The sequence below is a fragment of the Leopardus geoffroyi genome, chromosome A3, assembly GCF_018350155.1.
Source record: "Leopardus geoffroyi isolate Oge1 chromosome A3, O.geoffroyi_Oge1_pat1.0, whole genome shotgun sequence".
NCBI lineage: Eukaryota > Metazoa > Chordata > Mammalia > Carnivora > Felidae > Leopardus > Leopardus geoffroyi.
This window is the reverse complement of record NC_059336.1, coordinates 256,706-282,678: the sequence shown is the minus strand read 5'-3', so window position 1 is coordinate 282,678 and position 25,973 is coordinate 256,706. Positions and strand designations below refer to the sequence as shown.

At 57.3% G+C, this 25,973-nt stretch overlaps 2 protein-coding genes across 2 annotated transcripts in view; both read left to right on the top strand.

Moving 5' to 3' along the window:
• PRPF6 (pre-mRNA processing factor 6) overlaps positions 1-16,231 on the top strand; it is a 49,136-nt gene extending 32,905 nt beyond the window's left edge. Inside the window, exons 12-21 of the mRNA XM_045443859.1 lie at positions 987-1,109; positions 5,824-5,945; positions 7,612-7,750; positions 9,524-9,643; positions 10,197-10,373; positions 10,846-10,979; positions 11,719-11,810; positions 13,055-13,169; positions 15,190-15,316; positions 15,950-16,231. Of these exons, the coding sequence (XP_045299815.1) occupies positions 987-1,109; positions 5,824-5,945; positions 7,612-7,750; positions 9,524-9,643; positions 10,197-10,373; positions 10,846-10,979; positions 11,719-11,810; positions 13,055-13,169; positions 15,190-15,316; positions 15,950-16,102 (1,302 nt within the window). The 3' untranslated portion in view covers positions 16,103-16,231. The remainder of the gene's footprint in view (positions 1-986; positions 1,110-5,823; positions 5,946-7,611; positions 7,751-9,523; positions 9,644-10,196; positions 10,374-10,845; positions 10,980-11,718; positions 11,811-13,054; positions 13,170-15,189; positions 15,317-15,949) is intronic.
• A 122-nt stretch (positions 16,232-16,353) lies between these two features.
• Positions 16,354-20,958, top strand: CA3H20orf204 (chromosome A3 C20orf204 homolog). The gene is made up of 4 exons (XM_045443861.1): positions 16,354-18,509; positions 19,961-20,221; positions 20,331-20,486; positions 20,625-20,958. Exons 1-4 carry the CDS (start codon positions 18,507-18,509, stop codon positions 20,772-20,774), a joined length of 570 nt encoding a protein of 189 aa, XP_045299817.1. The 5' UTR covers positions 16,354-18,506; the 3' UTR covers positions 20,775-20,958.
• The last annotated feature ends 5,015 nt before the right edge of the window (positions 20,959-25,973 follow it).

Here is a 25,973-nt window from a genome sequence, read left to right as displayed (position 1 = left end):
GAACCCCCAAATGTGGACTCTGCTCTGGGTGCTCCCCACGTCCTGGATTGCACCCCTGCTACCCTGCGTCCCCCAGCGACATGGGGCAGTACCAGGGCCTGATGTGTCCAGCGTGCATCTCCTGGTTTGCCCACAAAACGTGCTAGTCCTCAGCCTTGCTCACCTCAGTATGAAGCACCACCATTTATGCCTCGTGAGTCACTCCTGACTCCTTTTTCTCATACCCCTCGTCCGGCAAGCAGTTTGAGCCTACCTTCCCATCTCTCCCTGGTCCGGGTGGCCTGCCTTGCCGTCTGTCCCTGGTCCGGGTGGCGTGTCTTGCCGTCTGTCCCTGGTCCGGGTGCACCTTGTCACCCAGTTGTGGCAGTCCTTGGCCAGACCACAGCTTCCCCCAGACATGGCAGTGTGTCCTGTTGTGTTTCCCTGCTAATGCTCCACACAGTGGTTAGGGCTGTCCTTTTAAAATGAGACTGATTATGGGACTCCTCCTCTAGTTTAAAAACCTCGTGCCTGCCTGCCCCACAGCAGTAAAACCCAGAGCTCTTGCTGTGGCCTGCAAGGCCCTGGGATCCAGTTAGAGTATTTCCTCCTTTTGTCCATTTTGAATCCTGAGTTCTAGACCAACAGATGCAAATGTTTGTGAGCTTGTCTTGGTTCTTACTCCTTTGGGAGTGTGTTCCATGCAGAGCCTCGTGTGGCCACTGAGCTGTCTCCCACCGTGCTGTGCACACAGAGCTGCTTGTGCAGTGCTTGGAAGTGCATAGATGCAGCCTTGTTAAGTCCTTAGGTATTTGTCAAGCATTCATCTGCTGGGTGGAAAGGAGGGTTACCTCGCCGGGTGGGCTGCAGGAGGGCTCGATGGGCATCAGCGCCTTGGCTGCGCACCGACCTGCAGTGCAGGGGCTGTCCGTCCTCTTCATGTGGGCGTAGCGTGCCCCTGTCGGGCACCTGCAGCTCTGGACTATAGTTTTGTGTCCCTCTTGCAGGATGCTGAGGAGTGCGACAAGGCTGGGAGCGTGGCCACCTGCCAGGCCGTCATGCGTGCTGTGATTGGCATTGGGATCGAGGAGGAAGATCGGAAGCACACCTGGATGGAAGATGCTGACAGTGTAAGTCCGGCTACGTGGGCCTGAAGCACCTGTGGGGAACTAGCTGCAGACGTGAAAGTCGTCTTGATCTGCTGAGTTTTTCAAATGTATTTATTTTGAGAGAGAGCATGCGTGAGCTGGAGGGTCGGAGAGAGAGGAGAGAGAATCCCAGGCAGGCTCCATGCTGTCATTACAGAGCCCGACGTGGGGCTCGAACCCACAAACTTGCAAGATCATGACCTGAGCCAAGATCAAGATTTTCAAGAGTCAGAGCCACCCAGGGGCCCCTGATCTGCTGACTTGCTTAAACATAGTTGTAGCTGTAAGGAGTACAGATTTCTCCTAACCCAGGTTTACCTGGAGAGCCACTCCTTGCAGACCTCCTGATCTGCAGTGCTCTGTGCTCTGTGTGGGCTGACTATGTGCTGTGGACCAGGAGCCAGCAGAGTGGGAGCCCACAGAGCTCTCTCGGCTGTTTTTTACCTCCCCACATCTACCCCCTGGGTTCTTTTATACGTTGCACTTCAGAAGGCATTTTGTATACAAAGCTTTTGCCTACTTTGAAATTATTTCCTTGGAATAGGCTTCCAGAGAAGAGAGCATGGGGGTCAAAATCAGTATGTATTTTAGGTATTCAGTGCCTTAAAGGTGGCTCTCTTTTTTTTTTTTTTAGCTTATTTTGAAATAATTTTAGATTTACAGATGTTGCAAACTGTATGAAGGCTTCTTATATGCCCTTCACCCAGATTCCTCCGAATTTGACCGTTTCACCACATTTGCCTTTCCCCTTCCACTCACACATGCACACACATGCACACACACCCCTTACTGTTTCTTCTGAATAGTTGCGAGTAAATTGCAGAGGTCACGGCCCCTTTCCTCCAAGTACTGCAGCGTTTCTTTAAAAGACGATGTTTTCTTACACAGTCACAACATAGCTATCAAAATGAGGAAATAATGTTGACACAGTGCCATTATGTAATTTGCAGGCCAAATTCCACCAGTTGCCTCCCTAAGTGTCCGTTTCACAGGAAGGAAAAACACAGCTGGTTCTGGTGCAGCGGCCGCCCCCGGTCACAGCCTCAGGTTTCCGCGGCCCTGATAGTCTAGAGAGGGCTTTGGTCTGTCGTCGTTTTTCAGGAGTCTGACTTCTGGCCCCTGATTGACTTTGTGACTTTGTGGCCCCCTGATTTGGGTCTCCATGATGTGTCCCCACATTGGGGTTGGGGTTCTGCATCTTTGTGGGATGTTGTGTCCTGGCAGGTTGTGGTGGTGGGTGCCTGTGCCCGTTCAACTCTGAGCAGCTCAAGTGGCATCCATCAGGTTTCTCCACTGGAAGGTTACTCTTTTTCTCCTTTCTAATTAATAAGTGCCTTGTGGGGAGGCACTCTGAGATTAAACATCCTGTTTCTCGCCAAACTTTGACCTACTAGTTTGCAGGCCCATTAATGATGTTTTTGTCCTGTATCAGTTACTATGGTATTTGCCAAATAGTGCTTTTCTTTCTTTCTTTCTTTCTCTTTTCTTTTCTTTTCTTTTCTTTTCTTTTCTTTTCTTTTCTTTTCTTTCTTAATGTTTATTTTTGAGAGAGAGAGTCAGAGCATGAACGGGAGAGTGGCAGAGAGACCAGGAGACAGAATTCAAAGCAGGCTCCAGGCTCTGAGGTGTCCTCACAGAGCCCAACGTGGGGCTCGAACTCACAAACTGTGAGATCATGACCTGAGCCGAAGTCGGACACTTAACTGACTGAGCCCCCCAGGTGCCAAATAGTGCTTTTCTCAACACCGTTTCTTCTGTATTTTATTAGAGTTTATTAGTTGGAATTCTACAGTAATGACTTTTCCCTTATTCACGTGGGTATTTGTTTCTTTCTGTTAGGAGAGGCCAAGGATCCCTACTCCATTCTGGGAGATTATAGCCCCTGATGGCATCACCGGTGTGGAGCTCACATAACCTCTTGAGCGCCACATGTGCTGTGACCCAGGGCACAGGGGCTGGCCATGCCATGCACTTCCAGGGGCCTGTGGCCTGCCGATGGTCTAGTGCACACCAAATATACCTTGGTTCTTTAGGCGAGTCGAGACACAGGCCAACCATGATGGTTGTTAAAAGCTTTTCATTATGTAACATTTAAGACACAAAGAAGTATAAAGAGTAACAAATATGCTCAGTGTCTGTATCGAAAGGAAATTCCCAAATATGCCAAAGAATCCTAGTTTCTTGTTGTCGAGCCCCTTTTTATTCTGCATATGGAGTTAAACACTTCATTTTATTTTCCTTATTGCTTTGACAGCATAGGAGGCCTGGCGAGGGGAGGAGCGGAGGGGGGATAGACCTTGCCCTATGGATGACAGATTGTGGGAGCAGAAGCCCACGAACCATTGCAGATTTTCTTTTTCTTTTTTATTGTCTCTTGCACGTGTCGTAGAACAACACGGCTGTCTTTCACAAAGCTGTGCAATTCTGGAGTAAGAGCTCGAGTCTCTGTGCTCAGAAGAGCGAAGTGTTTTCGTAATACTCCCACCCCACGGGGCCCTGCCTGGCTCACCCACACCTGAGACCCCTGGTGGGCTGTCACTTGATCCAGTGGGGCCACGGATGCCCGAAAGTCTTTGTAACCGGCCTCCAGGACCTTGGTCAAAAGTCACAAAGAGTACAGACCAGTTTGTATGGGGTCTAATCCTCATCTGGCATCTTCTGTCACTTTTTCAGTCACTACTGGTCAGGACACGCCCGAGGCGGGGCCCTTCTTGGTTTCTGTGGTGCTTGAGTCAGATTGAGGCCACGTGACCAAGAAGGAACCCAGTCTGAACAAGGAGGTCGAAGCTGCATCCCTGTTTTTTAACTCCACACCCATTTCCACATGGTGGTCTTTGTGCAGCAGGAGGCTTATAGCCGTTCTCTTGGAGAATGCAGCTGTCAGTCTGGGAAGTGGCCTTGGCTGGCTCTGCGAGGTGCCTGTCTGGTTCCATCCGTGACATTTTGATGATCGTTGCTGCAAAACTTTGTTTCTGACACAGTTCCTAGTGGCTTTTCACTTACCTCAGAATACAAAACCTCTTTCTTGGTATGAGAACGCTTCCTGCGTGTGCAGAGTGTTTAGGGCGGCACAATTCTCAGGTGGTCCGCGAGCATCTGGTGTTGAGTATGGGAGGCACTGGCCTTTCCCCTGGGTCAGCCCGTTCCAGTGAGCGTCCCTGGCTTGTGACCTTCTCAAGAGATGGCTTTCACAGAGCGACTGGCTTTCTTGTGTTGCTTGATTCCAACCAGGGAATAAAGTCATTCTTTCTGTCTTTTTTTTTTTTTTTTCAATGCTTATTTATGTTTGAGAGTGAGAGCGAGAGAGAGAGAGAGAGAGAGAGCATGAGTGGGGAAGGGGCAGAGAGAGAGGGAGACACAGATTGCAAAGCAGGCTCCAGGCTCCAAGCTGTCAGCACAGAGCCTGACGTGGGGCTCAAACCCACGAACCATGAGACCATGACCTGAGCCGAAGTCGGATGCCTAACCGACTGAGCCACCCAGGCCCCCCTAAAGTCATTCTTCAATAAGGAAAAAAAACATCCAGAGAAAGTAGCAGCAAGTGTTTATGGAAGTTCTGTTTGAGTGGATGGGTTCTTTCTTTCTCTTTTTTAAGCTGCATTTTTTTTTTTTTTTTTTTTTTTTAAGAAGGAAAGCTAGGGCACCTGGGTGGCTCAGTCAGTTCAGCGTCTGACTTTGGCTCAGGTCATGATCTCACGGTTCGTGAGTTCAAGTCCCGCATCAGGCTCTGTGCTGACAGCTCAGAGCCTGGAGCCTGCTTCAGATTCTGTGTCTCCCTCTCTCTATGCCCCTCCCTAGCTTTCTCTCTCCCTCTCTCCCTCTCTCTCTCTCTCTCTCAAAAATAAATAAAACATTAAAAAAAAAAAAGAAAACTGTTTTTCTTCCTTCCTTTCTCTCTCTTTCTTTCTTTCTTTCTTTCTTTCTTTCTTTCTTTCTTTCTTTCTTTCTTTCTTTCAAGTTCATTTATCTTTGAGAGACAGTGCTCTCTGTCTGTGAGGGAGGGGTGGAGAGAGAGAACCCCAAGCGGGCTTCACACTGTGAGTGCGGAGCCTGAACATGGGACTCGATCTCACGAACTCGTGAGATCATGATCTGAGCCAAACTCAAGAGTCGGATGCTTAACCAACTGAGCCACCCAGGTGCCCCGTAAGCTACATTTTTTATTGTGGTAAAATACACATGTCATAAAGTTTGCCATTCTTGCCACTTGGAAGCATGTGATTCCATGGCGTCTAGCACACTCACGGTGTTGTGCGGCCATCGCCGCGGTCTCAGACTCCAGAGTTTTTCTGTTCCCCGCATCAGAGCCCACACCCGTTCACAGCCATTCAGGTGGATAGATGCTTTCTTTCTCTTTGTGCTCATCTGTGTTTTACAGGTTTCTAACGAGCATGGCTTTTATAAGGGAGAACATACACTTAACCCTGAGTTCAGAGAGGAACCAACGTGTGTGGTGTGTGGTCAGCTCTCCCCTGCGGCTGGCGGCTGCTCTTCCCCTGCACCAGCTCCTGCTGTGTATGAGGGCTGGCAGACAGCCCCATGCCGGGCCCCGTGTGTTTTACTCCCCATCCTCCTGGGGTTTCGCTCTCCCGGGTCGTGTTTCCCACGGTGTGGTTCTGAGCAGACGGGCCGTCGTGCCTCCTGCTCTGAGGCCAGGGCTGGGCTGCCCACTCTCACCCTTATCTTTCTGCTCTAGTGTGTGGCCCACAATGCCCTGGAGTGTGCGCGAGCTATCTATGCCTACGCCCTGCAAGTGTTCCCCAGCAAGAAGAGTGTGTGGCTGAGAGCTGCGTACTTCGAGAAGAACCATGGCACCAGGTATGTGCTTGGGCCCCAGGTGCCTGGTGGCGCGCTCCACTCCGTGTGCCCATTGGCCTCCTGACTCCAGGTTGGGCAGAGCTGAGTTGAAACCTCCCCTCCCCATAGGTGGGCAAGGACCTAAACTTGAGGTCCAGTCCTCTGCAACGAGGGACAGAATCTTCTGCTGCACTTGAGACTTTGAGATCTGTCTTTATGGCTCCTTCTGTACCAGATGGGATTATCACTCTTTTATAGTTGAGAAGCTGAGACGCCGAGGGCATTTCTGCAGAAGTGCCTACAGCTGCGTTGGCAGACGCCTGGTGGCCCAAGGGTGCCTGGGGCGAGGCAGGGTTCTAAAGCTCCACGTCTGTGCCAGCGCTGGATTTAGCGGTGTGGGCGGTGCGGCATCTGGGCCCAGGCAGGCATGGTTTTCATTTAAGCTCTGCTGACTTTGGGTTTAGGCTAGTTTTTGTGCTCTGAGGAGGTCCTTGACAATTTTCTCTAATTGTATTCTTTAATTGAAAAAACCTTTTGGGTCTGCCTTATTGGCTGTAACTGCTGATTGAATTAGGTGTTGCAATTTCTGGTGTTCCAGGGGTGCCTCTCCAGGGTATCAGCCTCATGTTGTGCACTCTCCATCCAGGCCCTCTGCTGCTCTTTCCTGTGCTGGGGCGGGGGGACAGGCCTTGCTCATTCCAGCAGGGCTTTTGCTGGGAGCATCCAGCCCCTTTCTCTTTCCTTTCCCGGCATTGTTGAATCTCAGTCCAGTCAGGGTGTTTTCCCATGTGTGTTGCTGAGGCTTTTGTCTCCTCCCCACTCTCACCATCTGGTTTAGTGTTTTGGAGTGGACTCATCTGAGGCTGCTTTGAGATGACCGTGCTGGCTCACCCTGTACAAGTTCACCCGTGACAGTCCCAAGTCCCGAGCAGGGCCTCTCCTGCTGGCTGTGGTCTGTGGACGTGCCTCACTGGCACTGCTCCTCTTGGGTCCTGGGCGTGGGGCAGCCCCCTCCCCGGCTCTGGCACCCTTCCTGTCCGGCTGACTCGTGGCATGGAATGGCACGAAGGGCTCAGGGTCTGGGGTCCTGGCTCTGGTGTCATCTGGGAAGCATGCTGCAGACTCTCTTGGGCTTCTCTCCACACAGAGTGAGTCCTTCGTCTTGCTGCCGAGGCCCAGAGAGCTTGTGTGCCAGGCGGTGCAACAGGGGTGGTGGCCGCCTGAGGGTTGGGGGCTTCCCCCCTGATACCCAGGCTCCGGTATTCTTGCTCGGTAGTGACCAAAATAAGTTTCTTCCAATAAGACCATTTCTTTGGATGCCAGAGAACAGATTCTGGGTCATAATCTTTATCAGCAGATCTGTGGTTAAAGATGAAAAGAGCTCTCCTGTCACCCAGACTGTGAAGTTGTCACTCCCCTCAGGACCCATGGCTATGAAAGGGTCCCTTGAGAAGTTCCTCCATCAGGCTTAGCTATTTAACAATGCATGCTTTGTAGCACCCTCCTCGGTAGTTGATTTTAGAACCTTTATGAAGAGAAAAGATTTCCCCACACTCTCCCCATCGTAAAATTTGGTAAATCATTTATAGCACCGAACTTTGGAGCAGTAACTGTCTTTTCGGCACCCAGGCTGACGCTGTGAGCACCCTGCATGCTCTGGTGGTGACTGTGGCCTTCTGTCTTTCAGGGAGTCCTTGGAGGCACTCCTGCAGAGGGCTGTGGCCCATTGCCCCAAAGCGGAGGTGCTGTGGCTTATGGGCGCCAAGTCCAAGTGGCTGGCGGGGGATGTGCCTGCGGCAAGGAGCATCCTGGCTCTGGCCTTCCAGGTGGGTTGAGGGGTCCGCTGGGCTGCCAGGGGGCGTGTGCACTTGAACCCCCACCTCAGTGCCTGTCGAGGCCCGAGGGCTGCAGCGTGCATGTGCCCTTGAGCCCTCCCCCTGCTCATTGACGGGAGCTGACCCGAGAGAGGAGAAGTGAGTTGGTCCTGACGCACCAGACTCGGCTGCTCTGCGGGCAGCTGGGGTCCTGAGGGGGCCCAAGAGTAGGAGGATGGCCAGCTGGCAGACCTACCTCTTGGTCATGGCCATTCAGTGTAACCGTGGGCCAAATATTCCAGGACACAGAGCACGGGGCAAGCAGGCGACATTCCCCAGGTGAGTGGAGCAGTAGCCAGATACAGCCATTTCTCACAGGAGAGCACATGTGAGAGTTGGATTGTTCCGTCCCTGTACTCTGAACACAGGATGCGCACAGAGGCCACTCGTGGGCCTCCTGGTGCTGCTGGGCCCTTAGGTGGTTGGGATTACATTCAGACGGCTACACCTAGCCAGGCTTCTCTTTGGGCTGGTGTCATGACCCGGGCAGCGTGCGGTTAGCAGTTAGCATGCTTAATGTATTTTAACTTTCGTTCCAGCAGAGCTAACCCACGGTGTTTTTGGTTTTTGGTTTTTTTTTAATGTTTATTTATTATTGAGAGACAGAGAGAGACAGAACATTAGCGTAGGAGGGGCAGAGAGAGGGGGAGACACAGGATCCAAAGCAGGCTCCAGGCTCCGAGCTGTCAGCACAGAGCCCAACGTGGGGCTCAAACCCACAAACCACGAGACCATGACCTGAACCAAAGTCGGACACGTAACCAACTGAGCCCCCCAGGTGCCCCCCCACGGTGTTATGTTAGTTTTGGGAAGTGTGCAGTACAGCGATTCAGCACTTCTCATGTTATTCAGTGCTCGTAGCAGCCATGTTTATAAACTGTTGAGTGCTGTGTAAACATCAGTGTGTTGTTGTAACCCTGACTAGCGTAATTAAGTTTGTCCTTCCCTGAGTAAATGCCACGAGAGGAGCCTGGCTGGTATCTGGCCTTTTGCTTTTTCCTGTCCGTTGGAGGACAGTCACATGTTCAGGACGCTCCTTCTGTCTGAGCCATCACCCGCCAAGCATTCTCCCGCCATCTGCCTGGGCACCGCTGCCAGTCCCCAGCACCACCCTCCAGGTGCCCTGTCCTTTCCCTGCTGGTCACTCTGGGGCTGTTGATGAGGTCTGTGATGCAGCCAGGCGAGTGTGCTTTCAGAAGGCCGCGAGTGTAGCACCTGTGTGTCTGCTGGATTCTGGTTGGTACGTGGCCCAGTCCTAGCCCTTGGGAGCCTTCCACGCCATCAGTGATCCCCTGGGCATCATTCTTTCCTGCTCACACAGACACACCGAGATGGCCAGTCCCTTGTCACCAGGCTTGGGAACAGGGTTGGGTATGGCAGATCCACATGGGTAGAACGTGAGTGAGCCGTTCCGGCTTTGAGAGGCCACTCAGGGAGGCCTGCAACCAGGGGGTGAGCTGGTGCCCCTGGCTGCAGCTCAGGGTGGGTCCTGGAGAAGACGGCTCTCCAGCTGCTGGTGGTGTTGCCTGAGTGCCTAGAAAATGGGCTGGCTTGTTTTCAGGTGGGTCAGCACTCTTGGGCCGGACCCTGCTCTGTCATCTGTTAGCTCTGGAATCGGACTGCCCTGCAGCAGAGTGAGGCCCGGCCTGGTGCCCAGGCTAGCTGCTCTTGATTAAGTATAATCTAGCCCTGGCCACTTTGTTCTGATCCCATCTCTCCCTCCAGGCCAACCCCAACAGCGAGGAGATCTGGCTGGCCGCTGTGAAGCTGGAATCCGAGAACAATGAGTACGAGCGTGCCCGGCGGCTACTGGCCAAAGCGCGGAGCAGCGCACCCACCGCCCGGGTGAGCGGGGCGTTGGGGCCATCCTGGGTCCCTGGGGCCTGTGGTGTCCGGAAGGTGCGAGGTGCCACCTAAAGCTGTGGTACTCTTGGCTTATTGGTTCATACTTGACTGCGAGGTGTATTTGTGTTTTTAATGTTTATTTTTGAGAGAGACAGAGACGGAACGCGAGTGGGTTGGGACAGAGAGGGAGGCACAGAATCGGAAGTAGGCTCCAGGCTCCGAGCTCTCAGCACAGAGCCCAACACGGGGCTCGAATCCACGAGCTGTGAGATCATGACCTGAGTCAAAGTCGGATGCTCAACCAGCTGAGCCACCCAGGCGCCCCGTATTTGTGGTTTTCGACGCCCACCTTGTTCCAAAGGATGTGAAACAGCTTACAGAGGTCCATAAAACACAGCAGGATGAGTGGCATTTAAGGGGAGCTGCAGTGTAAAGCGTGGATTGGGAAGGCGCCGTCCTTCCAGGGCACAGTGCTAGACGTCGCCGTGCCGTCCAGACCGGTGGTCAGGGCCGGAGCAGGGGCTGCTTAACAGCGTGTCTGGTTGTCTTGCAGGTGTTCATGAAGTCTGTGAAGCTGGAGTGGGTGCTGGGGAACATTGCGGCTGCCCAGGAGCTGTGTGAGGAGGCCCTGAAGCACTATGAGGACTTCCCTAAGCTGTGGATGATGAAGGGGCAGATCGAGGAGCAGGAGGAGTTGGTGGAGAAGGCTCGGGAAGCCTACAGCCAGGGGGTGAGCTGGTGCCCCTGGCTGCAGCTACGAGCTGACTCTTGTAGACTGGACGCCTGGCCTCAGGGTGTCGTTACGCCTCGCCTTGCTCAGGAATCGGAGGCCCAGCGGGCAGTGATTCACTTGGGCCCCAGCTGGTAGCGTGGTAGCAGGGCCAGACCCTGGTCCCCTTGCTCAGACCCGTGTTTTTCCTTCCACAGAGCTGTGTGCCCCACATTGAGTCAAGTGCGGGTCATAGCACAGTTAACGTACAGGCGGCCGTGTGTGCGCCCCACACGCATGCACGTGTGCACAGCCACATAGTAAACATACGCTTGTACACAGCACTACCGTGCACCTGAAACCCCACACCCAGACCTGAAATGGGCAGGTGGCTGTGGACATCGGCATCCCTGACTCCTGGCCCAGGAGCCTGCCACAGCTGTCACAGCCCCTCCCTGACACCAGCCAATCCCTCTCTTCTTTGTTGCTGCAGTTGAAAAAATGTCCCCACTCCACCCCTCTGTGGCTTTTGCTTTCTCGGCTGGAGGAGAAGGTTGGGCAGCTGACCCGCGCTCGGGCCATTTTGGAGAAGTCTCGCCTGAAGAACCCAAAGAACCCCGGCCTGTGGTGAGTCCCGGCGAGCCGGGCTGGCCCCTCGGAGGGGCTGTGCTCCCTCAGTCGCTCATGCAGACTCATGCAGACTCATTTGTGCAGCGTTCCCAGCTCAGGCTCCGTGAGAAGGGTGGCAGGTGCTGGCTGGGAGGAAGCACAGTCCCTGTCTTGGGAGGGTCCAGCTCGGATGGGCTCCATTTACAAACAGGCCTGCACATAGTGGGGTGCAGTTTCATTTGTGCTCTAGTAGCAGGCGCCCAGGGGAGCCAGGAGCTAACGATGGGGGATCAGGGATGGATGAGGCCGAGGAAGTGCATCCCACAGCAGAGGCGGCATCTGGACAGGGCTTTAAGGGTGAACAGGAAGTTGTCAGGCGAGGATGGCATTCTGTCTGTAGGAAACAGCGTCGCAGGGCTGCAGTGTAGCTGTTGCCAAAGGAGACCCCAGAGAGTTGGGCAGGTCCTGGATGCCGCTGCTGTGGTGCCCAGCCATCCTGGGAGCACCAGCATGCCCTCGCCCTCCGTGTCTGCTTGTGCCTACATGATGTCAGGGTCCAGGCCTCGGCTAGGGTGGCTGCTGGCAGGCCTGATGGCGGGGTGGGCACGAGTGCCTTGCGTCTCTGGTGGACGAGCTCTGCTTGGCAGGGCAGGTGGCTCTGGCCACGGTGGCTTCCCAGGAGCTTCGAGAACTGTTAGGCTTGCCAGTGGGCTTCAGTGGATGGGGTCTGACTTGTCCTTTGGGCCTCTCTCCTCAGGTTGGAGTCTGTCAGGCTGGAGTACCGCGCAGGGCTGAAGAACATCGCCAACACGCTCATGGCCAAGGCGCTCCAGGAGTGCCCCAACTCCGGTAAGGGACTTCCCGGCTTCCCAGACTTGCCAGGCAGCAGCAGTTCCTGGGGGAGTGGGTCTCGGGGTTCAGACACCCTATTAAAGTGTTTTGTTTGTCGGAGTTTCAGCTGCACCTGATCTTTCAGACATTTGAACTAAATCCCCAGTCCCAGTTGTTGTGGGTTTGACTTCGTGTTCTGGTTCACTACCATTACTTTTTCTTCTGAAACTTAACTTCTGTTATCTTACTTTGCATTTAAATATACGTGCACTGTGAACAGATTTGGGGTAAAAAAAAAAAAAAAAGATATTAAAACTCACCTTTAAGTCACTTTTGACTTATTTGTATTGTCATAACTTGTGTTCCTGCACAAAACCCAAGTCCTGTGTGTTTAGTGTTGTCCCTTGTTTTATTTTGAGAGAGAGAGAGAGAGAGAGAGAGAGAGAGAAAGTGGGGGAGGGGCAGAGAGCAAGAGGGAGAGAGAGAGAATCTCAGGCAGGCTCCACACTGTCATTGCAGAGCCCGACGTAGGGCTCGAACCCACAAACCGTGAGATCACGACCTGAGCTGAAATCAAGAGTCGGACGCTTAACCGACTGAGCTGCCTGGGCGCCCCGGGACTTGTTTTAAAGTTGAAAGTGCCGGGGCGCCTGGGTGGCGCAGTCGGTTAAGCGTCCGACTTCAGCCAGGTCACGATCTCGCGGTCCGTGAGTTCGAGCCCCGCGTCAGGCTCTGGGCTGATGGCTCGGAGCCTGGAGCCTGTTTCCGATTCTGTGTCTCCCTCTCTCTCTCTGCCCCTCCCCCGTTCATACTCTGTCTCTCTCTGTCCCAAAAATAAATAAACGTTGAAAAAAAATTTTTTTTAAAGTTGAAAGTGCCTGTGTAGATGTATACCAGAAATCTACGATGCACCTATTGGTCAATTTGAATCTTTGTTAGTATTTCTGATTTTTTTGTTGTAATAAATCCTTAGATATGAAATTATGGAGTCAGTGGGAGTGAACCTTGAAGGTTTTGGGTACTGCCTACCTAGTCACTGCCAGAACTTTGTCTGGCCTGTGCCATCAGAGCTGCTGTGGGGCAGGTGGTCAGTGCAGCCTTTGCGACTCTCCCCCAGACGTGGGAGGCCGTAGCCGTGGTCTGAGGACACCCCGGGTTAGAATGTTGGCAGGCCCATCTCGGGGCAGCATATGCACGGATGGGCCGTGCCTGAAAGCAGAGGTGGGGGTCTGAGTTGTGGCCTCCTTGTGTCTGAATTTTAGGTGTCCTGTGGTCTGAAGCCATTTTTCTTGAGGCAAGGCCCCAGAGGAAGACCAAGAGTGTCGACGCCCTGAAGAAGTGTGAGCACGACCCCCACGTGCTCCTGGCTGTGGCCAAGTGAGTGAGGGGCCCTTGTGGGGTCGCTGACCATTCGGGACCTGATGGGATCTCTTAGGGTCCTTGGCCACCAGCATTCCACAATGAAGCACTTCTGCTTTGACCCAAGGCAGGCACATCTCCAGGCAGAGGCCATGTGGATAGGTGCCGTCCCAATGGTCTGCGCTGCCCCTGACCCACAGATAGGCTGCTTCCTCTGAGCCCCGCCCTCCTTCCCTCTGTCCTGGGCTCCTTCTGACGGGACTGCTCTCAGTCTGGGCACTTCTTGGTTTACACGTACACGTGTCCTACGTCGAAAGACAGAGACAAACTTGCTGACATTGGTCCACATGGAATTTAGTAAGCAAGACTCCTTTGGCTCAAAGGGCTATAAGCAAGGAAATTATCTTTCTCGTGTTATCGTGAGAAAGCAGACACTTTCACCTTGGTGACCTTGGGGACAATCCAGGGTCCATCAGTCAGGCCCAAACAGTGTGCCTGCAGGTGTGGAGATGGCCATGCCAGAGACCATCTTTCCTTTGGGTTGCATGGTCTCAAGGGCAACAGGAGGTCAGCGAGTGACCTCACACCATCAGCTCATACGTTGGGTGCTGGGTCAGAGGCTCCCTGGGGTGGCCTGCGGTGTGGGAGGTGTGGGAGGGAGTTCGGGGCCTCGGCAAGATTAAGTGAGGTTACGGCCGACGCGTGGGGGCCCTGCGAGCAGGGTGGGGGCTGCGTATGCTCAGAGGAGGCCGGGAGGTGACTGCGTTTGCGGTGGGGGGCATCAGAAGGAGCCTTGGCTGGGCTCCCGGGACTGCTGCTCAGGCCTCCCCTTGCGGAGGTGGCATATGTGCCCAGGAGCCCCTGCGTGCTGTTGCTGCCCGAGCGGGAGTCTGGCCCATCCCGAGGCATGCGCAGGTGGTGTCGGCCCCACTTCCTCAGGTCCTCCCGGGCACCTCCCCTCCAGCTGCTTTGAGGCTGAGGACGCTGCACGTGGAGGCTTCCCTCCGGCTCCTGAGGCCCGGCTTGGGCCCGCCCGGGGCCCCCTTCTGCCCTGGGCTTCCGCCGCCCAGAAGAGCTGCTCTGTTTGATGCTCTGATAGGGCAGCCGTAAAACCTCATAAAAGGCTTTGCTAAAGCAAATAAGTCACTCCTTGCTGTTCCCAGGTTGGTGTCCTGTGAACCTGCTATCTGAGTTTGTGCTCTTTAAGTCATAGTTTATCTAACACCCAGCAATTAAGAATACCACAGGGCTTAAAAAACAATCAAGCTATCAGAGCATGAAATTACTCCGTTTTGTAACTGAGACCAGCCCACACAGCCACCCTGAATGGCGTGTCAGTGGTGTGGCGGTCTGCTTTTGTGCCTGTGGCCACAGAGGGCACTGGGACTGGGCGGATGGTGGAAGCCACTCAGGGTCTCAGCCGTCAAAGAGTGCTGCCCCAGTGTCCTTCCCCACTCTTGCCTTCCGCCTTCCCTGACGTGTGGGGGAGGGTGCTCACAGGTCCTTCAGTGGGTTTCTGGTGTCCTCGCTTGAAGCTTCCAGCGTGGGCCTGGTTTGCAGGTGTCTGCGTCTGCTGTGGGCCCGAGTTCTGGTGCTGAGCCGAGGCCCAGCTTGTCTGTGCTGGCTGGGTCCCTGCCAGGGACTGCATCGTGGGGCAGATGCTCCAGAAGGAATCTATTGAGGAGCTGACTTCACTGAACTTTCCCTAACCAAAGTCTTAACTTTTTGTAAGGTTTCCTTTCATCTTCTTGTATTTTACCCAGAGGAAACTAATAACTTAAAGGAGCTTGAAATTCTTGCTCTGTGTGGACTTTTTTAAGAAACAGTCCGATTAGACCCTTGAAGGACAGTTGCAGGTTAGTGGTGGGAGCGATACCCAGGTAGCCAGGCCCCATTCCTCAGCTCTCCTGTTGGGAGCTCAGGGGCTCGCCAGGGAGAGGATCGACCTGATGTTGCCAGAGCTGGCTCCCCACCACCCCTCAGGCACCATCAGACGTGGCCACTTACGCTGGGTCCCTGAACTTATGCTTGCGGACAGGCTGTTCTGGAGTGAGCGGAAGATCACCAAGGCCAGGGAGTGGTTCCACCGCACGGTGAAGATCGACTCGGACCTGGGGGACGCCTGGGCGTTCTTCTACAAGTTTGAGCTGCAGCATGGCACAGAGGTGAGGTGCTGCTGTGGCTGCCTGCTGCTCTCCACCCCCACCTCTGGGCAACGGGTGGGTGGAGGCGAGAGGCACAGGGGTCCCTCCTGACGGTATTTGCTTCTGCGTCTGCTTTCTCGTTACAGCCTTTAGCCTCTTAACCTGAAATGTAGATGTTTGGGTGGTTTTAGGTGGTCTGTTAGCATCTCTGATGAGTTGGTTGGTGACTGGGGCGTGGGGTCACAGTAGAAACGGGGATGGGATTCAAGCCCTGATGATTGTCCTGCCTGGGCGAGTTCTGTCCTACTGGACATGAGCCTGGGGGGGCCTGGGCAGCAGCACCCCCCCCCCCCCCACACACACACACACAATGCTTAGTGTTGGCCCAGCTGTCCTGGAGTCCCCATGGGAAGTGGAAGCCGTGCCCCATGGGGTCTGGGAAGCTGCTCGGGGTACTTGTGTGAGGCACACACTTGGTCTCGACTGGGCTCAGCACCTGCGTGCCATCAGCGCTGCAGCGGGGCACCTCAGACACCACTTGTGCCCCACTGCCCTCCAGGTCCAGGGCCGTGGGGCTGGGCGAGCGTGGTGGGGCGCGTGTGAGGGGCAGCCTGGGAGGAGCCCCGTCTCAAGTGCCCTGTGGTCCTTGCCCAGGAGCAGCGGGAGGAGGTGAGGAGGCGCTGTGAGAACGCGGAGCCACGGCACGGGGAGCTGTGGTGTGCTGTGTCCAAGGACATCGCCAACTGGCAGAGGAAGATTGGGGAGATCCTAGTGCTGGTGGCAGCCCACATCAAGAACACCTTCTGACCCTCCGGTGCCTGTAGGGGGCGGCCCTCAGGACAGCGCGCAGGGGAGCGTGTGGTAGTGACAAGGGGGTGGAAGGGGCCCTGAGCCACCCATCCTGCTCTTTAATTAAAGGTTTTCCAGATAGCCTGTCGGGGTTGGTGACCTGCTGGTTTTGTCTGCGCCATTCTCCCCTGCCTTCCCGTAGGTGCTTTGGCTGCCCCCGTGTGCTCTCAGGCCGCGTCCTGGGCTCACTAGGGCTCTTGGAGACAGCCTGAACCCTGCAGGGGAAGCCGTGGGACCCCCTGAGATTCTGTGGGAAGGGAGGGGCGGTGCACGTTCTGGGAACAGCTGGGGCTCCCCCGGGCATCTCCCAGGTCTGCCTGCCAGGGTAAGTGACCGTCCTGCGTGAGTGCAGACAGCGGGCCCAACTGCCTAAAGTGGCTCCCAAGTGTGTTGTTAGGGGCTCACGGGGAGGCCCCTCGGGTGTGTGTCGGAAAGAAATGTTACCGCTAAGAGCTTTTCTCATGTTTGCTCGTGGCATTATTTTTATAATCAATAATGTATAATCCATTTTGTTCTAAAGCACCTGTAAGTCCTCGTCTCTGGATTGAAAAATGCATAACCTGGGAGACTTAGCATATTTGCACTGTTTATGCTGTGTGAGGATAAAGGACTTCCTCATACTTTGGACCCCTGTGTGTGTGTTCAACTGGAAACCAGCAGATTCTCTTCGAAGGGGTGTGTCAGCCATGGCTGCAGACATCTGGCCAGAGGTCGTGGGTTGTCCAGAGGCTGTGGGCCAAGGAGAGGAGATGCTACTTGTTACGTATGGTGACGAGGGGAGTAGCTGGCAGCCGTTCCCACACGCTCATGTTAGAGAAGATTCCAGACAGGCTGCTTCGTGCCTCTTGGTTCCTGGTGACACCGATGAGGAGACTGCTGTGGGCATCAGTCACTGACCCACGGCTCAGCCCCCTCAAGGCAGCCAAGGTTAGGGAACACATGCCTCGATGTCAGCACCTGAGGCACAGGCAGCTGTGCCTAGAGAGTCAGGCCCTGCTGGGTCCGCCTCTGGTGTTCTGGGAGCCACAAGGACACTGCCATCCCAGAGCAGGGGAGGGACCACCCCCGTGGCCTGGATCCTACTCCCAGACTCTGAATCTGGAAATGCTGCTTCTGCTTCTCACTTGAGGTGGGCCAGGCCTGAGGAGCAGAGCAGGGCGGTTCACAGGGTCTTTGGGGTTTCCTTCTGTCTCATGGAGGAGGCGGGAGGGATCCGGCCCGGTACATTTATCACATCGAAGAGATACTCCTGGAGTTTTAGGAGGTTGAAAGCCAGCCTATTCCTGTACAGACCTAGAAACCGAGGCCCAGGGAGGAACGGTGACTTGACTGTAGTCACAGGGGCTGCTGGCAAGCCTTCTGTGCTCTGAGTTGGATGTGGCTTCTCCTGGACACATTTCTGAACTCAGTGTCGGGTGCGGCCTTCTGCAGAGCCCTTGGAATGTTCCAGAGCACCTGGATCATCCAGTGTGGATATCTCCTCCTTTGCGTGGGGGTTGTTTGCTTTGAGGTGGTTAAACGACTTTTCTCCCTGGGACAGATGTACCTCAGCTTGTCTCCAGCTGGGATTTCTTGAGCTCCAGCTCAAGGCAAGTCGGGTTCTGCACACTGCCCTTGTTCTGAGGTGGTGCTTGCAGGGTTGAGAGCCCGTTTGGGCGAGTGGCCGTGACCTCCCCCAGCGAAAGACCCCCTCGGCCCAGGAGGGATGAGCCTGGGAAGCCCCTCACCAGGACCAGCTGGGGCAGGACCCGCCCCCCACCCCCCCCCCCCCCCGGGACATCAGGGTGTGGGGGCTGGTGGCTGTGGCGAGTTAGGTCCAGCTCACCTGGTTCTGCTGGCAGCCGGGCTCCTGGGAGAGGCAGCACCTGCTGACCGCTGAGGAAGGCCCCAGTGGAGGGTGCAGACAGGCCCCTGGCCTCTTCTGGCTCCCCTACCCCAGCGGGCCCAGCATTGCTCGCTGGACACCCTCCCCCCCCCCCCCCCCCGCCCCTCGACAGTACAGACCTTCTTGGGCCAATGGCTCAATCCAAGACCCGCTGGATGGGAAGAGAGCCCGCAGCTGCCGGGCTCCAGGGTCAGGTTAATTGAAGAAGCAATTGGATAGGAGGTGGGGAGAGGGAGGGGGTAGGGCTGGGGTTGTGGGGCCTCCCTCCCGCTCCCTCCCTCCTCTGCTCGGAGGAGCCAACTTCAAAAGCCTTGTCTGCCTGCCGCCAGCCTTCCCTGCTGTGTCCTGTCCTGGGAAGCCTGTTGGCCAGGCTTGGAGCAGGACTTGGAGTGGCAGCCACACTCCCTACCTGAGGACCCAGGATCATGTGCAAGGCCCACTGGCAGGAGTGAGGGAGGGCCTCACCCTCAGAGGCCCATGGTGAGCAGCGTGGGGCCAGTGGGGAAGGGGCTCACTCTGGTCGAGGGTTTGGGACCGAGCATAGTCCAGGGGAGGCTGCTTGAGCGTCTGTCCCCTACTGGGAAACCTCCCTTGATTCCCGTCACCTTGGCCTGGAGGGCCTGGCAGGCCTGGCCCTGGGTGTTCTTGCCTGTCCTTCCGGCAGTGGGTGGGTGGGGGGGGGGGTGGGGAGGAGAAGGGAGGGGGTCTGCCCGGTGGTGCCAGGGCTGCTCGGTTCTCACTGGCTGGGGTGGGGGACAGGCAGGCCTTCCTAGAGCTGGGCAGCCAATCTCCCCCATGTGCACGGCTCTCCACACCCACAACTCTTGTTCTTGCTGTGACCTCTGACCCCACCCCCAGCATGCCTGGGGGCAGATTTGAGGAGGGGTCACAGCTAAAGGCACCCACTCCTCCTGCCAGCGCTGCACCCCAGGTCTCCAGCTCGGTCAGGCTCCCCTCCCAGGGCTGGGAAGCCGAGTCGAGTCCTGCGTCTCGCTGGGTTCACATGATTAATTTTCCAGTCGCTGTTTGGGAACTAGCCGGTCTTTCTCTTTGATGTTTGGGCTTCTAGGGGGAGGGTGGTGGTGGGTTTCTCCCCAAGCCAGCCCCTTCTGGAGGGGGAGGCTCGTGAAAGGGATGCCTGGTGGGGCACAATGTGGCCCCTTTCTCCCTTGCCTCTGGGGGATTCCCCAAGACTTCCCCCCCCCCCTCAGAGGGGTGTGGCCTTGAGCTCTGAGCCCTCACCCCTGTCCTGGTTGGGCTGGAGGTGCAAGGGCACCCCACTTCCCATGGCTGTGGGGGTGGGTTAGTTCTGCCCCTGCTCTGGGGACCCAGAGGTGAGCAACGTTCTGGGGATCAGGGGGTGCTCATCAGGAGGAGAGAGCCTGGCTGTCTGGTTGGGACTGATGTCTGGGAGGTGTGGGGTTGAGTTAGGGGATAGCCAGGGGTGTAGCCATACCGGCAGGTAGCGTTTCCCGCTGGACCCCTAGACCTAGGGGTCAGCCCTGCCCTCCAGTCTTGTGAGCCCCTAGTTCCCATGCACACAGAGCACCGGGTGTTCCTGCTCTGGAGCCCTCTGTCTCCTTCTTGGCCCCTCAGGGCTCAGTGGGCCTGCCTTCCCAGCCCGCCTCCCCCCCACCCTCACCCTCACCCCTGGCCATCCTCCAGCCCGCCAGTCTATGCATCAAGCATTGAGCTGTCTGGTTCGCAGGCCTACTGTCCTTCCCTCAGACTTGAAACAGGAAGGCATTTGTCCTGCTAGACCCATGCTTGGGTGATGAATGGCACGGTGACCTTTCGTTTTCTGCTGTAGTTCAGAGAGTCCCTGGTGGCTGTGGTAGGGGGCCGTCCAAAGCAAATTGCCTGGGGGTTGCTGTAGGGAAGGTCTCCCCTGCCCGCCGGGGCACCCCACCCTGACCCCGTGTCCCTTCCAGGTGCCTCCCAAGCCTGCACTCTGGGCGCTCCTGCTGGCTCTGCTGGGGCTCGCACCGGGTCAGGCAGGGCTCCGCACCTGCAGCATCCCTGACGTGCTCCGCCACTACCGTGTGGTCATCTTTGAGGACCTGCAGGCTGCTGTGAGGCAGGTCGGGCCAGGCTCCCGACCCCTCCATTTCATCCAGAAAAACCTGACTGGAGCTGCAGTCCTCGGATGGCGGGATCGGGATCGGGTGGGAGCTTCCTGCGGTGCCCAGAAGGTACGGGGCCGGGGGGGGGGGGGGGGGGGGAGACTCACTCTGTTCCCCTCCGGGGCCTCCCCGTTGAGCTCCTCTCCTCAGCCCCCAGTTTCCTCCCTTCCTGTCCCAGGAGCACGATATCCTGCTGTCCATTGCATCCCTGGGTCGGACCCTGCGCAGGGTAGTGGCCCGGGGCCACCGCCGCGGGGCACTGGAGAAAGCCGCGTGGACTGTAGCCCTGCGCACCGAAGCAGTGATGCGGCGCCACTGCTGGATGATGCGCCAGGTGTGTGGGGCCAGACCCGGGTCCCTCCCCTTCCACAGGTCCCCTGAGCCTTCCACCGTCCCGCGGTGTCCCCATCTGGGAGGGGGAGGGGAGGGCGCAGAGACCGTGGTCACTCGCTAACCTTTCTGCCCCTGACAGCGGAGGAGGAGCCGGTGGCCCAGGAGGCACCCTCCTCGGAGTCGCCGCAGCCACAGCCGGAGGCGGCTCCTCCTGCGTGTCCTGGACACCGTCGCCACCTGCTGGGAGAAGCTCTTCGCGCTGCGTGCAGCAGCCTCCAAGGACTCCTAGCGCGTCCTGCGCAGGCCAGAGAAGAGCCATCGGGTCCGCGGGGCCTGGGAACGAGCTTCATTTGGTGACGACTGCCTCCTCTCCCTCTTGTTGGCTTACTGCTGGGCCCAGGCCCCTCCTTGTCATGGCCCTGGACGTGCTCCAGGCACCTAGCCAGGACTCAATAAACTGCTGGTGCTGCGGTCTGGTCTTCTCTTCGCCTGCTGGGGTGGGGCCCACCACCCCTGGATCTGGGCCTGGGCCAGGAGCGGGCGCTGGGGGCAACAGGCCGCTTGGTAGGGGAACCAGGACTACCCGCCACACCTGGATGAGGCCGGCCCCCACCCCACCCCACCCCCACCCCCCTTCCAGCTGCGCTCCCAGCCTCAGGCAGCAGGGGGCGAGTGGGGACGCGGGATGGGACTCCCCTAGGCTTGGGGGGTGGATGGGGAGGGGCCCTGAAATGTCCGGTTTCCGTCCTGCTCCTCTCTGGAATGGGGGAAGGGGTGGAAATGGAGGGGAAGGGAAGGCTGAGCTTTGTGAACTCAGAGCAAAACAACCGGATAAAGGAAACGGGCCTGAAGGGAAGCCAGAGTCGCTGGCCCTGGCTGCAAGTGGGGCCAGGCCGTTTCCTGCGGCCCTGGGAGGGGTGGCCACGGCCCCCTCTGTGGGCCTGGACAGGCCGGTCAGGGATCCGCCGTCTTGTGCTCTGGGACCGTATGTTTGCTCGGCAGGGAGAGGGTCCTGATCCTGAACTCCCCTGCCCACAGCTGCATAGATAGCCAGGTGTCTGTGACCCCCTCCCCAATCACAGTCTGTGGAGGAGTGGAAGTAGGGCCCGCAGAGTGGCCAACAAGGTGCCTGTTGGGCTCCGCCTCACATACTCCTTTCTGACAGGCAGATGGACCGAGGAGACCCCAGAGCAGGCCTTGCCCCTGGGGTACCCTGGCAGAACAGACAGGGAGGGGATGCGGAAAGGCCTTCATGGTGGGGCAGTCGGCATTAGCACAGAATGAGAACCGGCCCCTGGCCCAGCACCCCGCTGTACGTGTGCAGCAGGGCCTGCTGTCCCTGTTTTGTAGATGAGACTGAGGCACAGCCGGGAAGCGTGAGGGCTGGGGTGGGACCCAGGCCTTGAGCGTGGCTACACCCCGTGTGTGCCCTGTGCGCGGGCCACAGTGTGCGGCTGCCCTGGGGGCCCTGTTGTGGCGATGCAGGGACCGCCTGCAGCGTGGTGGGCCATTCCACCCATCTGTCAGCACCCCCTCCCTGCGGTGGAGAGCAGTCAGGCTGTCCTGGGTGGAGGGGGCAGGTAGGAGGGGGAGCACAGGCCTCAGAGTCCTAGGGACACAATCCCTGAGCCCTGGACCATGACCACGCAAATGGGCAAGGTGCTCTTGTACTCTGACCCCGTTCTTCCTCCCTGGACGCTCCTGTCAGAGCCCATCTGGTAGTGTGTATGTGTGCATGAGCACGCGCACAGGTGTGCTGAGGGGTTGCCCATGAGAATGTGCACACAGCTGTGCGTGCACTCTCCTGTGCATGTGGGGGGGTGTGTCTGTGCATGGGGTCCCTTGGGGTCTGTGCCTGTGTGTCTTGCCCTCCCCCTGCCTGGAAGAGCTCCCCACTTGCGGGTGGCCCTCCTGGAGTCTAACTCTGGTCCTTCCTGGCAAATTCAGCACGTTGAGTCAGGGACTGGAGGAGGCCTGTGGCCTGAGCCAGCAGAACCGAAGTTGTTCTTGGTAGGAGACCCCACTGCACCCTGTCTGCCCGCTGCCCCTTCTCTTCAGACCTCAGACAGAATGAGTGGCCTCCACACTGGGCGGAGGCCCTGCACATCTTTCCGGGTCCTGCCTCTGCCAACATGCTGATGGCAGGCCAGCATTCGGGGCACAGGGACCTGGGCCCTCGTCCCCATATCTCAGACACCATCTGTATGGGTTTCCTACGACTGCTGTAACAAGTGATCACAAGCCATGTGGCTTAACACAATAGAAGTTTCTTTCCCCACAGTTCTGGAGATCAGAAGTCCAAGATCATTATCACGGGCTCGAAGTCAAGGTGTTGTATGTTGTAGGGCTGACCTCCCTCCAGGACAAACCCATCCTGGCTTCTTGCAGCGTCCGGAGGCTCCAGGTGCCCTGGGGCCACATTGCTCCAGCCTGCTGCTGCTTCACGTGGCTTTCTCTTTCTTACGAGGATCTTTGCCCTGGGCTTAGGGCCCCTGGATAACCCAGGCTGATCTCATCTCAAGATCCTTCGTCCTATCTGCCAAGACCCTTTTCCTAAATAAGAATCCCACTCCCAGGTTCTGGGAGGTGGGCATCTCGTTCTTGGGGCCACCATTCAACACACTGTCGAGTCTTTCCTCACATAGGATGGCAGCAAGTGGGGCTTCTGGCTTCTGGGACGAAGTTCACTTGTCCAGCATGGGGATAGCCCAACCAGACCTGGTCTGGGGACAGGTGTACAGCCACACTGACCAGCCAAGACAGACCAGAGGGAGAGCCACGGATGCCCTGCGCAGAACCCAAGATGTTCGCTTTTGTGTTCAGCACCAGGACCCCTTCTGTGGCTTGCGCAGGAACTGCTGGCTGGAACAGACTGGAACCAGTGACGATGGGGTGCTCAACCAGGGACAGAGCCTTTGGCCTCTCCTGCATGAGGCACTGCCCTCCTTGCCGAGGTCCAGGGCGTGTGGCCTGAGCCTGGTTCTTCCCCTGCAAAAAACGTTGTTTCTGGGGCACATGCGTGGTCGGGTTGGGTCCTGCACCCGGTGGTGTCCTGTCCCATACACGAGCCTTCTCAACTGCTTCCAGGGAGGTGGGGGCTGGGTCCCAGAAGGAGGGGCTGTGCCAGGGTGGTAGATGGGGCCGCAGGGCACTGGCCAGGGTTGTGTAACTTCCTGAAACCAGGGAGCCAGACCCCGCCATGTGCAGCACCAGAAGAAGGGGGGGGCAGGCTGACTTTGAAGGGTAGCCTGTGTCCCACGGCCTCCCCAGACTGGGAGCCTTTGAAAGAACATCTGGAACATGGGCGACTGGCAAACTGGTCTCTGGATTTGAAAACCAAAAAGTTAATCCCGACTTTGCCACTTGTGTGTTTCCCACCCCCGCCCACACGCTCCTCTCTCCCCACCCCCTCTTCCCACCTCTGCTGCTTTGCAGGCGGGGGCGGGGCCGTACCAGCCCAGGGTGCTGATCCTTCCGAGGGCGACTGCGGCTCGGGGCTCGCCTGTGCCCTGCCCAGCGCCACCCTCCATGACCCCTCCCTTACCGGTGCGGCCTGATTGAGCAAAGGGAGGTAGTGGGAAAGACCCGGACCCTGGACAGATGCAGCTCCGGTGTCCATGGAGCCACGGCTGGCTGCGGGACAGGATGTGAGTTAGCCAGCCCCTGCATCTGGCGCTGGGTGCTGAGAAGGCATGGGGCCACGCTCAGCCTGGGAGGAAACACCTGCACCCAGACCTGAAGGGTGCGCTGGCCCCGCCTGGCACTTGGCCTTTGCATCTGAGCCTGAGTGTGGGGTCCCCCAACCTGCAGGTGTGCAAGGAGGCTGCCTGATCCATCTGTGGTTGGTGTGGAAACAAACAAGGGCCCCCACTCCAGGAAGCAAAGCACATACTCCGGGGGGTGGGGGGGGGGGGGGCGGTGCCAGGTGCTGCAGCCCATTGTCCCTGCCAGTGGCCTGCAGGACCCTGGGGGGCTCTCAGGGACAGTCCCCATCCTGTCTCCTCCCTAGGAAAAGACCCAGCTTCGTAAACACAGGAGCAAACAACAACCACCATCCCCCCAACCCCAACTAACCCCCACCTCCACAGCCTCCCTCCTGAAGAACCGGCAGGGATCCCACACTTGCTAGGGGAAGTGAGCCCTTTTCTTTTTGGCGGGGGTGGGGGTGGGGGGGAAGGTCAGGACCTTGAGGGGCATGTATTGTGGGGGAGGGCCAGCCTGGGGTTGGATACTGGCCCCTGGGTCACCTCTGTGCGGTGTGTGTGTTTACATTTATTTTTTTAGTAATCTCTCCACCCCAACATGGGGCTCAAACTCACAGCCTTGGGATTAAGAGACGCACGCTCTTTCCACTGAGCCACGCAGGTGGCCGTGGGCTGTGTCTTAACGGGGCTTCTGCTCACATCTGTGGATGGCCACAGCCTGGCTCAGTCAAATCCTGTCACTGGCCTCGTCGCCTCCCTCCACAGCCCGGTTGTGACCTTCGTATCTTGGGGGTGAGGTGGCCGGGGCTCCCCGCCAGGTGAGCGGGCCCTGTCCTCCGGTCGCGCCCTGCGTCCCCTGCCGGGCCTGTGCCGGGGCGTGAGGCCAGGGGTCCCGGCTGTGGCCCAAGATAAGCGCCGCACCCGGCGGCCGCTTCCTGCATTTCCTCCCTGCGCCGCCGCTGCGCGCCCCTTCCTGTTTTCTCGGGTGCGCAGGCTGGCAGGAGCGTGGGATACGGGGCGGGGTCATGGGGTATGGGGCGGGGCCGTGGCGCACAGGGTTGGGTCGTGGGGCACAGGCTGGGTAATGAGGGTCGGGGACAGGGTCGCTGGGCACGAGGCAGGATCGCGGAGACAGGACTGGGTCGTGGGGGCCAAGTGGGGTCGTGGGGTCGCAGGAAACATGGTGGTGGACGGGGAGCCCCTACGATGCTGAGCCCGCCCCGTTGCACCCTGCCTGGCTTCCGTGCGAGGCTGGAGGTGAGGAGGGAGCCCGAGAGGAGGAGGAGCCTCGGCGTTCACACCCCCGTCTCTCCGTCTCTCCAGGTCCGGGGCCAGGAGTTCCCACACACCTGGTCCCTGGGGCCCCTCCGCAGCCTGGGGCAGGAGTGGGGGTGGCTGGGTGGAAGGCTGAGCCTTGGGATACGTGGCTCTAACATGCTGAACCTACTTGCTCGGTCATTAGAGATACAAATCTGTGTAATTTTAATGAAAATGCACGCCACGCAAAACCGTGGTACACCAACGTTCACTGCGGCATTATTCGCTATCGCAGTGGGTGGAAACAATCTAAGCGTCCACCGGTGGGTGAACAGATAAAACGTGGTCCGGTCAGACGGTGGAATGGTACTCCGCCTTACAAAGGAATGAAGTTCACACGCTACAACACGGAAGAACCCAGGAAAGCTGATGCTCAGTGAACAAAGCCGGCCTCAAACCCACTTCTGGTGCGATCCCATTTATGTGAAATGTCCAGAACAGGCAGACCCACAGACACGGAAAGTAGG

Coding starts and splice junctions, on each gene's coding strand:
- CA3H20orf204 (XM_045443861.1), top strand. Junction 20,222..20,330: donor CTTCCTGCGGTGCCCAGAAG/GTACGGGGCCGG, acceptor TTCCTGTCCCAG/GAGCACGATATCCTGCTGTC. Junction 20,487..20,624: donor ACTGCTGGATGATGCGCCAG/GTGTGTGGGGCC, acceptor TGCCCCTGACAG/CGGAGGAGGAGCCGGTGGCC.